General features: G+C 39.4%; 2 protein-coding genes across 2 annotated transcripts; one reads left to right on the top strand and one right to left on the bottom strand.

The window, feature by feature from the left end:
- The first annotated feature begins 313 nt into the window (after positions 1–313).
- POLR2I (RNA polymerase II subunit I) lies at positions 314–4,915 on the top strand. Its single transcript, XM_075187159.1, has 6 exons — positions 314–452; positions 1,812–1,866; positions 2,636–2,709; positions 3,128–3,202; positions 3,288–3,339; positions 4,793–4,915. The coding sequence occupies exons 1-6, from the start codon at positions 364–366 to the stop codon at positions 4,853–4,855; spliced, it is 408 nt and encodes a 135-aa protein (XP_075043260.1). The 5' UTR covers positions 314–363; the 3' UTR covers positions 4,856–4,915.
- Positions 4,833–11,964, bottom strand: OVOL3 (ovo like zinc finger 3). The gene is made up of 4 exons (XM_075187157.1): positions 11,526–11,964; positions 6,769–6,827; positions 6,454–6,616; positions 4,833–5,331 (listed from the first exon to the last, which is right to left on the bottom strand). Exons 1-4 carry the CDS (start codon positions 11,623–11,625, stop codon positions 5,009–5,011), a joined length of 645 nt encoding a protein of 214 aa, XP_075043258.1. The 5' UTR covers positions 11,626–11,964; the 3' UTR covers positions 4,833–5,008.
- Between the last annotated feature and the right edge of the window lie 1,487 nt (positions 11,965–13,451).

The following is a 13,451-nucleotide window of genomic DNA, read 5'->3' on the forward strand; positions in this document are numbered from 1 at the left end:
AAAAAACACTGACAGAATGAATTCACTGATGTTAAAGTTGTTTTTAGATTCAGCACTGGATATCTGTATTGAAAAAATAGTGAGAAAAGTTGAAAATCGTTACAATATTTATTGAAGCGATGCATTAACTTAGTTTCCTCCAATAAAATGGCCCCGTTTTTTTCCATATTGGCGACACAAAACGGAAGCCTCTAGCACCCATGCGCACTTACCAGCTGAAGGCGTGTCTCGGTGACGTCTGGGCGTGGCGTGATAGTTACGTAGCTGAAATAGGGCGTGGTTTGAGCGCATTCCATTGCTCATAAACGCCGGTCAGTGGGGAATGTCGCTGGTTTGTCAGTGTGCGTAACATCCGGGTCAATCATGTTTCCTGATGTGTTTCCGGAGCAAAGGATGGACGTAGAAGGTTCTTACGAGCCGGGGTTTGTAGGGATCCGGTTCTGCCAGGAATGGTGAGAGGTTCTGCACAGTGTGCGCTGTAGTATCAGTCATTACAGACCTGGGATCCCTGTAGGAGCACTGTATGCCCTAGATCAGTGTTGGCTAACCTGTGACACGCCAGGTATTGTGAAACTACAAGTCCCAACATGCCCTTCCAGCTATCAACAGGTTGTCTACTGGCAAAGCATGCTGGGGCTTGTAATTTCACAACACCTGGAGGGCCGCAGGTTGGACGGGCCTGCCCTAGATGGTGGCAGTTACACACATACAACATCTGGAATGATTATTATGCTGCATGTTAGTGGTACAGAGTGATGCAGTGAGTGTATGAGGGTTTCCTATGACTGGGTGATGAAGGGGTAATAAAACACAGCAATGGTCATGTCTAATCCTACCATGTGTCTCTGCCCTGTATATGGGGGTATGTTAGATTCCTGGGTTATGTTTCTCCTGTGGGTTTAACTAGAAGAGGTTGGGGTGGGCACTGGGCTCATGAGTTCAATTCCCGACCATGGCCTTATCTGTGAGAAGTTTGTATGTTCTCCCTGTGTTTGCGTGGGTTTCCTCCGGGTGCTCCGGTTTCCTCCCACACTCCAAAAACATACTGGTAGGTTAAGTGGCTGCTATCAAATTAACACGTGTCTGTGTGTGTGTATGTGTGTGGGGGAATTTAGACTGTAAGCCCCATTGGGGCAGGGACTGATGTGAGTGAGTTCTCTGTACAGCGCTGCGGAATTAGTGGCGCTATATAAATAAATTGTGATGATGATGGGGTGCAGATCTTTTCAGTGAAAGCTTCCTTGTACTGCTGTCATTATCTCTAATGCAGTAATGGGGGAAACTTATTTACAAACATAAAGTTAAGTGGCTTACACTGCAATCATTCCTTTAAGTATATTTACATGATGTGGCTGATTATTTGTCTGTGGCACTAATTGTTATTTTTTTATATTTGCTGTGAGTGCCTGAAAAGGAGGCAATAGTACTGCATGATTTGTCTCATTCATTGTCTATATAGTGGTGACATATTTCACAGCGCTGTACAACAAATGTAGTTGGTAGCTGGCCCTCACATATCAATAGTGCACAAAAGAGAAGGATCAGTCAAGTATTCTTTTTTGCTCTCTTGGTAATACAAATGTGTACCCCTCTCATACAAATAAGCAGCTTAATTTTGTCTCAATTGGTACCAAGTTGCATATAATGGTATATACAGTGATCAGCCACAACATTAAAACCACTGACAAATGATGTGAATAACATTGATTATTTTGTTACAATGTCACTTATGGTTTAATTTCATTTTTCCTCCTACAAATTGTATATTAATAAAGAGGGCTCTGCTCATACATTTTCTTTTTCTTTTGTAGCAACAACATGTTGTATCCTAAAGAAGACAAAGAGAATCGAATCCTCCTTTATGCGGTAAGATAAATTCATATTCAGTCTAGGGCTGTTGATGTGCACGTGGTGACATCATTTAATTCCACTATTAGTCATAATGCTGGTGTCCAAACTTAGATAACATCATATTAATGCCCTAAGCCTCATCTCTACTGCTACTCTGGCAGCTAAGTTTCTATTGGGTGCAGCACTACATGAGACTGTCACCAGTGTGCATTTTAATAGTAAGCCTACATGCCTCCAGTAGACATCATTTATGTATGGCCTTTGTGCACCAGAGCTCCTGGATGGTCCGCCCAGTGGCTTCAAGATGTATACTCGGTCTTATTAGGTGCCGCTTAAAACTATCAGTGCAGTGGTGCACTGTGCTGATGGAAATGTTACATCAATGTCCAATCTCATAAGGATAAACTTATCTAATTGAACTCCCTACCTGGTGTTTAGCAGATACAGGACTTATTAGTAACAGCTGTCTACTGTTTATGGCTTCTGCTGGTTGCCAAGATAAAACCTTTGTCTAATGCCGCTGTCTTGTGGCGTCTTCAGAGTTTCTGCACAGTGATAGAATGTAAGTAGAGGTGATCAGGAGGATCCCATGACCAGAGCTTCCAGCCTCTACAGTCACCTTAATGCTGCTTTCATCTTGTAAAGTAAAGCCTCCTGGTAGGGTTTATTATAGATAAATTATATCTTGGGGCCTGACTGTTTTATCCATATAGGTCATAGTGGATTCATTCTCTCTGCTTTCCTAACAAGACAGCTGCTTTAATCCACCTCTTTTTATTTGCAGTGCCGGAATTGTGACTACCAGCAAGAGGCAGATAACAGCTGTATATATGTTAATAAGATTACGCATGAAGTAGAGTGAGTATCTTGGCATGTGTGTTATGTATAGTATTGTGATATACCCCCAGTGCTACATAAAATATTTGTTTTTTTGTAACAGATAATGACTATAAATATAAGTTTATTTGTAAGTAAACCATATTGGTTTTGTGCAGCCTCCATACATTTAATGCACATGTATTGTCATCTCTGGTCACTATGCACTATAGTAAACATACAGGACAAGTTTGTGGATGGTCATGTACCCAATAGATGGTTGTAACATGAAATAATGGCAGTTTTTGTCTGTATGGCCTGGACTGAGCTGTGTGGCATTGAAGCAGGTAAATGCCCTAAACTCCTCCACAACGAACTCCTGTGTGTAAGAATCAGTGGATTGATGCTATTGGGTATCATGTAACTGTTCTCCTGTAACTGATGTCCATTTCTTTCCCAGTGAGCTAACTCAGATTATTGCTGATGTGTCTCAAGACCCCACATTACCTCGTACTGAGGATCATCCCTGTTCCAAGTAAGTGTCCTCATCACACCTACATCCTCCCACCCCTGAGCCCTTTCCACCCTCTCTTATATTGTTTTCCACTTCTCTCGTGCAGGTGCGGACATAAAGAAGCCGTGTTTTTCCAGTCTCACAGTGCGCGAGCTGAGGTATCGTATTCCACTTAAATACCATTGTACCTCAACCTACAAAATGTGTATGAATACTATGCTGTTTTGCACTTCGTAATATTTAAGAAGGTCTGGTATGAGCAGTGTAATGCTCATTGGTTAGAGTTTATAATGCATAGAAAACAGTTATGTATCACTTTAGGTCAGTGTTGGCTAACCTGTGACACTCCAGATGTTGTAAAACTACAAGTCCCAGCATACCTTTCCAGCAATAAGCTGCTATATATGGGCAAAGCATGCTGGGACTTAGTTTCACAACACTTGGAGTGTCACAGGTTAGCCAACACTGCTTTAGGTCCTGACCATTGACTCTTATATTTTTGTATTTCTTTTCCCTCTGTTCCTTTTGTTCTGCATTTTGTTAGCTATTGCTTTACCTTAAATGTGTCTGAATGCTATAGCGGAGAACTAACTTGGGTCTGTGCGTTTGTGGGATTGAGTTTAGGGTTTGATTACGATCATCTTGCCACAGACAGCAATTAGTCTCTTTGCTACATTGACAAATATATATTGTGATGGTTCTGGCTCTGCAGGATGTTGTTTGATGGTCAATGTATAAATGTCTTATTGAATAATATTTACTAGCTTCTACACACACACACCTTACCATCAGCATTTTTGTTGCCAAAGTATTCCCATACTTTAAATATGATTTCTTCAAGTGACTTTAATTTATTGATTGATACGTCTTTCAATACTCAGTGAATAAGTAACTTTTTCAATATGTAAAGGCAGAAGATAAAGGGTACAGCTGCTCTGTGGGTGCAATTCTATCCTGTGCTGACCTGTGTTGTATTCAGTGGGAAATCTAAAATAAACAGCTCTGATATAAATGCGTGGCTGAAAAGCACAGAAAATACAGCAGTGTATTTAGTAGAAATACACGTACAAGCCATTAAAGATGAACTGCAGCCAAAACTAAAATCTTATGTGCAGTTCAAGGAGTTAAGTTTTTTATGATATAGCGTGTAGTGCAGTATATTGTGAAAATGTGTTTTTAAAAACCTTGGGCCTGATTCATTAAGGATCTTAAATGAAGAGGTATCTTATTTCAGTCTCCTGGACAAAACCATGTTACAATGCAAGGGGTGCAAACTAGTTTTCTGTTTTGCACAGAAGTTAAATACTGACTGTTTTTTTCATGTAGCACACAAATATCAACTTTAAATTTCAGTGTACAAATAAGCTATCAAGTATTTGTGTGCTGCATGAAAAAACGGTCAGTATTTAACATATGTGCAAAACAGAAAACTAATTTGCACCCCTTACATTGTAACATGGTTTTGTCCAGGAGACTGAAATAAGATACCTCTTCATTTAAGATCCTTAATGAATCAGGCCCCTTCAGTCTATAATAGGTGAACACTTCAAATGTATATAAATAGCTTTCTTTCACTTAAATTAAGAATTTAATTTGATTTTTATCTTTTAGGACGCCATGAGACTATATTATGTCTGTACTGCACCCCACTGCGGTCATCGCTGGACTGAGTGATCTCCTTGGATGTTTAGTTAGAGGTTTTTATTTTGAATAAATGTCATTTTTTTATTTAAATCTTGCAAATATTTGTGTGAATTATTTTCCACGGAGAGTCATTGTTCACTGGTCTGTTACTCAATGATTAAGAATCTTCAAAGCTCCCATTAGTCATCTTGTTGGGAGAAGATGTGGACGGTAGCATGGAGTTGGATGTAGCAGAACACCCATGTCCGCTCTCGATACTCCAGCTCCTCGTTTCCGCAGATGTTTGGAGAGCATTGGGTTGCTGGGATGGACCTCCAGCATGTGCAGTGTGTAGGTGTCTGAACTCGGGGAAGTAAAGCCGCAGTCCTCACAGACGTAGATCTTGGAGCGGCGTTGGCGGTAGGCATAACTCTGTAGGACACCGTGGATCTTGCGCAAATGGGACTCTAGAGAGCAACGCTGAGTGAAGCATTTGTCACAGGCTGGACACTTGTATGGTCTGATCCCTGTAAGGGGATGGAAGATGAGATACATATTTATACATGGTATACTCAGCAGTGTTGGGAACACAGTAGTAACACAAGTCTGGGTATTAACAGGGAACCCTACTTGCAAACTTCCAATCTACAAGAATATAGAAGTTTAATACATGAGGTTAGATGCCACAGATTGCACATTGGTCCAGTCAGATTGCAGTGGGAAGAGGTTGGTGGGGGCTATATGACCCGGGGGGGGGGGGGGAGTCAGGTTGTTTGCGTATAGAATTACAATACATTAACTGTCTAGGGGGGTGGTAGTGGGGTAGAATATTTTAGGGAGGTTAAGTGGTTCAGGAATTTAATAAGTTTGCCTGAACAGATGTGTTTATAGGGAAGAACGCTTTGGAGGTTAGTGGAAAGTCTCGTACGAGGGAGGGAATTTCACAGATTATGTGCAGTCTGAAAAAAACTTTGAATTGGAGTAAGCACATTTTTATTTAGATCCTATTTTTTTTATTGTATCTATTTGATATTTAATAGAATTGATTTATATTTGACCCATTATGCATAGTCCATTTTTTTTGTATTATTGTAGGATGACACCTAGGCAGAAAACATGAGGAGTAGGTTTTGTTTCTTTGATAACAGAAATAGATGTTAGATAGGTAGCTTCTGTTGACTGGTGGAAAGGTTAATAGCTTAGTTCTTAAAAGATTGCGTTTGAGGCTAGACGACTATAAAAGTTTAACACAGATGGGGGAATATCTGGAGACGGTAGATACATTAAGGTGTGATACTGAAATCCAAAGAATTGGGCGTAGGTCAGAGCCTTGTGGTACTCCAACTGATAGAGAAATGAGAGGAGCACGTACCAGAAATGGACACTTAATTTGGATAAGTAGGAGGACAACCAGGAGAGTGTCCTGAAGACATGGGGAATGCAGAATTTGTATGAGAAGCGATTGGTTGACCGTGTCAAATGCAGCAGAGGTCAATGAGAAGTAGTAGTTTTTAGATTTAGTAGTGATCAGATATTGACCACCTTAGTCTCTGGGGTGTTGGGAATGAATCACTGTTTTACAGGAACTTGTAAATACTGAACGAGAATAGCTGAACCAGTACAAATGATTTTTACACCACCCTGCTCACCAGTGTGCGTTCTCATATGACGTTTCAGATCAAATGTGTCATTAAAGCCTTTAGTGCAGCAGGGACAGCGGTGTCTCTTCTGGATGCTGTGACACTTCAGGTGACGGGTTAGCATACGCTGAAGAGGAAAGGTCTTCCGACAGGCACGGCAGTGGAATGGTCCCTGGGCGGGAGAAAGGATAGTATTGTAAGTTTTGTGAATGTAAGGCAGTGGTGTCACATACATGGGCTGGATAGTGCTTCTTTCCCACACAAGACGCTCCTGGCCTCTGCAGAATTACTGCAAATTTTCCTTGAGACAAACTACTTGCGTACCTCAGCGGCTATTGGAGTGGTCGGTGGTTGCTCATGTGGGTAAGGCCAAAATATGGAATCTGCAGGATTGAAAAGACCATAAGAATTAAAGAGCAGCAGCAAACACCTAATATCTCATTCTCAATTGTTAAAACCTAGGCATACTTGAGTTTTTTTTTAAGCAAACTCTAATAGCCTTGTATGTGCAGTGTCCAGTGGTTAGTGTGGCTATTTATCATATAGTGCAGTGTTACATGTTGTAGTGTAGAATGTTTTAGGTGCAACTTGACTATTGCAGTTGTGCAGTCCACAGACATTAATCTAATGTTATAGCGACATGAATTGGTGCCCCCCGGTGTATTGTGACCTAGTGAGGGATACACTGAAAATAAATCTGGTACCTAAATGGGAGAAAGACAGAATAAATTGAGTATAAGTCTTGGGGCACATGTGATTGGCAGAATTATGAAAACAAATATTTTTTTTTAAAAAGCTATTAAAAGAAAGTCATATCTGTTTACTCTATACATAGTGTCCTCAGTCACTTCTAAAGACTATTACTTCACTCTTTCATGAACGGGCAGCATATTTAAATATCTCCTCTTCCAATAAGAAGGGGTGGGCGGTGTGGCCTCTATGTGCGACATAATATAGAAGAGTTTCTTAGATTTCTGTACAGGCCAATAATGTTTCTACATAGTGATCATATTCCCCTTAAGAATCTCACTGTAAATAAATCTAGTTCAGACATTTTCCTCATAAAAGATCTTTCTAGGCTTTTTATTAATTTAGTGACATTTTTCCATACTTCCTCCTGGTCGTATGTGCGCTCTTTGTGAAGTAAAACTGCTGACAATTACTTTATAGAGGGTCAAAATCTGGAGATGTGTGTATACACCTGCCTAATATTGTGTAGGCCTTCCTTGTGTCGCCAAAACAGCTCTGTCTGTCGATTTATGAACTCCACAACACCTCTGAAGGTGTCCTGTGTATATCTGGCACCAAAACGTTAGTAGAAGATCCATTAAGTCCTGTAAGTTGTGAGGTGCCTCCATGGCTCGGACTTGTTTTTCCAACACATCCCATAGATGTTTGTTTGGGTTGAGATCTGGGGAATTTGGAGGCCAAGTCAAAACCTTGAACTTCTTGGTCATGTTTCTCAAACCATCAGGGAATACCGTTGCCATGAAGGGGTGTACTTAGTCTGCAATAATGTTTAGGTAGGTGGAACGTGTCAAAGTAACATCAATATGGATGCCAGCCGACAACTAAAAAAAACGTGATTCATCAGACCAGGCCACCTTCTTCCATTGCTCCATGGTCCAGTTCTGGCACTCACATGCCCGTTTCTAGGCACTTTCGTAGGTGGACAGGGGTCAGCAAGCTGCCATGCACTGTGTGATCTGACACGTTTCTATCATAGCATTAACTTTTTCTGCAGTCTTCTAATGTCTTTATGCCAGATACCACAGGACACCTTCAGAGGTCTTGTGGAGTCCAGGCCTTGACGGGTCAGAGTTGTGTTGGTGGCACGAGGGGGACCTACACAATATTAGGCAGGTGGTTTTAAAGTTGTGGTTGATCTCTCTCTCTTTCGTGTATTTTTTGCTGTAGATACCACAGTAATTACTTTACATCACACTACATACTTTAGTTCCAATTGCAAACATAAGAATCATCCTTTAAATACAAATTTCTATACCAGTTATATACAAATTTAACTCTCGCTCTCACCAGTGGGCTGTAGTAAAAAGGTTAACAATCACTCAACTATCTTCACCACTATTGTAAAACTTATAGACAGTACTTGCTAAACATGGACATTTATCCCTTTTTGAATATTTTAGACAACAATTTGTTTATACCAACATATCAATGCAGTGGTCTAATTTAGCCAGTTATGATAATGTAACCAGTGCTATTGTTTGGCATGTGCTGGATTTGTCTAGTTCTACTAGCAAAATACCTCTATATTACAAATTATTATGTTAGTCATGATTTAGGCTTCTTATATGTCTCGTTGAAAGAAAGCGTTGTAGTTAGGAGTGATTGCAACCCGGCCATAGTTTTGTTATTACACCCATGCCCCCACCCATCTTAGTTTGACATTTGGTTTCATTCATGTTTTTATGTGTTTTTTTTTTTTTAAACACAATAAATGCCTGTGAGTATGAAGCCTAATAGCCCAGGTACAGGAGAGAAATGACACTATCCAGTTGTGTATACATACAGAATAGAATATAGATGCTGAGAATTATACCACCATTGTATAATTGCACTAAATCTTTTTTTTTTACATGTAAAATCATGTGCCACCTCTCCAAACACTGGGTTAGGGTGAATATTACTCATTTCATTATTCCTTCACTACAGATCTTTTGAATGCTAGAAATAAGATGCCGAGTATTTAAATGTACACTTTGATGTACCTACTTCTCTTTAAATGAAAGTTCTTTAAATAAAAAGGACTAAAAGTAAAATCATGCCCATGTAAGTCTCTTCATAATAACAGCCCCGATTATGTAGTATTTCTTAATGATTTTTTATTACTCCAGCAAAAACAGTCAGTGCCAAGTATTTATTTTATATTTGCATGGCTGAACTAATTCAAGCGATCTGATTTACACAGCCGGGAGAGAAATGAACTGGGATGGGTATGTTCATAGTTGTTAATCTCTCTATGCAAACAGAAGTCTTTGTCTGAACTCATTGAATAGTTTCCTTTCTTGTTTAGAATCCTCAGGTTGTAGAGGAGTTAAAAAGCAAGAATAAAGGGCTAGATCAGTTGGAAGGGTGAATAGCTGGCATATCAGCTCATTTGACTCTAACATTGATATCCCTTTGTCTGTCAATTATATTTATTTGGTAGAGACTGCTAGGATTTGTCTTGAAATAACAGCTTAAAGACTGCAGAGTAAAACCACAAACACATGGGTAACAATAAATCTGAAGACTGTCCTGCATTCACAACCAATGTCTGTGTGCATGGAGTGAGCTTCTGCCAAAGCGTTTAATGAACCATTATTTTTACCCATGATGCAACACACTGCAGATGCTTTATCAATGCCAGTGTGTACGAGAACTTAACTACGTCGTCATTTGTACATTATTTCATCATCTACGGTAAGATATAGCACAACAATGTATTAAAGCAGAAATGTAGATATTAAAAACAAGTACACTATTGTGAGCAGGGGAATAGCTGCTGTATCCATATTATTAAATCATATAAACTTTTTATAGAATTTTATAACCAGACTGGCAATTGTGTTATGTCAGTGTAGACTGTTTTTTTAAATATTTTCTTAGAAACCACTACCGAAATAAAATGTTATGTAAATGGATGTTTTGTATGGATTTGCCTCACCAAAGTAATAGCAACAATGGTTTTCTCTTACCTGTTTGTAGCAATGGACAAAGTAATTTAAACACCCGTGCTGCTCTATTTTTTAAATCACCTCAGCACATAATGGGCGGCCATGTTGGGCTCACTCGCCATTAGAGACCGGCTTCCTGCTCAGTAGAGCATCTTTTAAGATGCTGACTCTCAGGCTACTTCCACACTGGCATTTTTTTCTGCTGTGTAGGAAATTTTTACTTTTACATTGTTTAAAAAATAATTTTGCATGTAGTCTAACATTTCAACCGGGGTACCCTTAAATCTGGAATTTGTATAAAGTTTGGAGCCATTTCTTTGAAGACCTACCTACCTGCTGGCACTGGGGGTGATTTACTGATAGGATGCAACTATGAGCTTGGCACAAAAAAGGTAGCCAACTTGGGTACACTTGTGCAGATGTACTCAGTCACCAATTATCTTTGCTCAATCCAGACAATGAAAACAAGTGTCTGGTTGCATTGGTTTATTGCACATTCTGGGCCTGATTCATTAAGTATCTTAACTTGAGAAACTTCTTATTTCAGTCTCCTGGACAAAACCATGTTACAATGCAAGGGGTGCAAATTAGTATTCTGTTTTGCACATAAGTTTAATACTGACTGATTTTTCATGTAGCACACAAATATCAACTTTAAATTTCAGTGTACAAATAAGCTATCAAGTATTTGTGCGCTACATGAAAAAAACAGTCAGTATTTAATTTATGTGCAAAACAGAATACTAATTTGCACCCCTTGCATTGTAACATGGTTTTGTCCAGGATACTGAAATAAGTTTCTCAAGTTAAGATCCTTAATGAATCAGGCCCTCTGTTAATAAATGCCCTCTTGTAGTGCCATATTACCTCAGGAGATATTCTTACATGCTTGATTTTTTTTTTTTTGATTTTTTTTTTACACCAAATCTTTTGACCAGATTGATTGCTGGAAATATTTTTCCCTCAAAAATACACATAAAGCAACATTCATTTAAAAATGTCATTAATTGTTCAATTTTCACTATCGTTATTAGAAGCACACGAGTCCCGGGAAAAACGGTTTCAGCCTGCAGTTCCCGGAGCTCACCCGTTTCTGTAACATAACACCAGTAAAAGGGGCTAATTTACAATTCTAAAATGGCCGCTTTGATGGTGTGAGAGGACCGGTACTAAGCTTCAAGCTTGTTATTGTTCTGCACGGTCATACATGCAGCTCCAGTGCTGTATTTTAGAAGCAGATGAAGCCCCAGAAAAAAACATTTGTGTTCATTTCCTGGGGCTCTGTTAAGAGGAAGGAGCAGAGCAGATACAATAACATGATTAACCAGGAATGCAGCTTTAAACTGGTTAATGAAAATAATAATGAACACTGTTATTTTAAGAATTTTGAATTTAACCTACCTGGAATATACAAGTCCCCTCTTTCAGCATCCACAAGATGCCTCCATCCTGTCACCCCCATAACAGTCCGCTGTCTCTTCACCAAGAACGAACGGGGCATATCCCTGGAGGTAAAAGGTTCAGAATTGAAAAGTTCCTTAAAATCTTAATTCAAGTCCATTTCCCAAAACGATTGGTGACATAGGTTTTTCGGGGGAATGGTCTTACTCTTTTGAATAAGGAAGGTCTGTATTTCTTTTTACACTTTGGAAAACAAAGCTGAGAACATAGAGTATAAATTGGCAATTAAATATCTACTACATTACTGTAGTTGGGCATTAGGCTGGGTACACAGTACAGAAAATGTCTCCTGATGTGTCATCTAGAACGATTTTACCATCGACTGAAAAGAGAAAAAGTCCTGATCAGCATGCTGATTCATGTGTACACAGTAAACACGTTTTACAAGGTTTACCTTCAGATCTGTGCTCTTCATCTGTTATAACCATCGTCTGAAAAGATTGTGACGGAGAAATCTATGGACACCACTGGTCGTGAGCGTATACGCACTGCAGAGTTGGAACGACATTGTTCCGTCATTGAACGAGATTTTTAGCCCAGTTTAAAAATTAAATGAAACAATACGATGTGCTTTGGAATGATAATCATTCATCGATGGAGCGTACACACTAATGTGATATCGGGCCGAGCAGTCGATTATTGTGTGATTGGCTTCATAATTGCCTGAAAAAAAATCTGTAGTGTGTACCCAGCCTTAGACTAGGGACTGACTAGGAAAATAGAGGTTATAGACTTGAACTAAATTTCTTTATCTATGTTGTAGGACAAAGGTAGACCAACAGTGGCTCTCCAGCTGCTGTCTGGAGAAGTTGTAGGGCACCCTGCTTCTCTATCTGACTAACCTACCTGGTTGGATCAATCCTAATTATCTTCCAGCAGAAAGACCAATCAGTCAGTGAGGAGATGCTCTTAGGATGAAATCTTCTGTATGTGGGGATTTAAGAATGTATAGGGTCCTTTTATTTGTTTGGAATAATTTGAATGTCCTGGTAGTTTGCATATGAAGCTGAGCTCCTCTTCTCACATACATAGAGAAAACGGCTCTTCCTTCCCATGCAAAACCAGCAGACGGACACAGAGGTGGGGGAGGGTGGGGTGCTTTGTACTGGTACAGTTCATTTTTAAAAGCATATGTCTTATGTATTAATAATTCACCCCTGATCCCTACAGGTATCCTATTACCAATTGTTTAGACTGATTATTATGAACACTGGCATAGATATGTCGGTTGTCCTTATTGTATACAATAAAAACCTGGAATTAACGGGATGTCATTAGCTGCTGTTTTGGATTCATTTGACTTCTCCGTTGCCTCTGCACCTCATTTGATTAACAAACCTTGTTAGCTGAGATTTGCAGTTTGTTAACCTCTTAGATGCAGCATCTCAATTACATACTGAAAACCAGAAACTGCTGTCACTTGTTCAATTGTGTGAGGTAAAAATATATTTATATCATATTATTAGTCATTAAAATTTCTGCTGTACTTGATTCCTTTTGGTTACAGATATTGTAGAATTACCACCTTGCAATTTCAGTATATCCTCTTCCTCTCTTACCACTAGTGAAATAGGATGTTTATAGTGTCGCAGGCACTATCCAATATTACATTATAAGCTAATAATATCTTATACCTGATCAATCTGATCAAAATAAAGCACATCATTATTGGGATTGTTGATAAGTTGGAAGGTAACAGCTATTGGCCTGTGTGTGTGCGGTCATCTTCTGACAGCAAGGACTGGCCCCAAGGGGCCACACATCTGGATCTTGTCTAGCTTAGCCACAGCTCACACAAGGGTGCAGGATCATCGTCATTTATTTATATAGCGCCAACATATTCCATAGCGCTTTACAATTGGGGAC

The sequence above is a fragment of the Mixophyes fleayi genome, chromosome 9 (genome assembly GCF_038048845.1).
Source record: "Mixophyes fleayi isolate aMixFle1 chromosome 9, aMixFle1.hap1, whole genome shotgun sequence".
NCBI lineage: Eukaryota > Metazoa > Chordata > Amphibia > Anura > Limnodynastidae > Mixophyes > Mixophyes fleayi.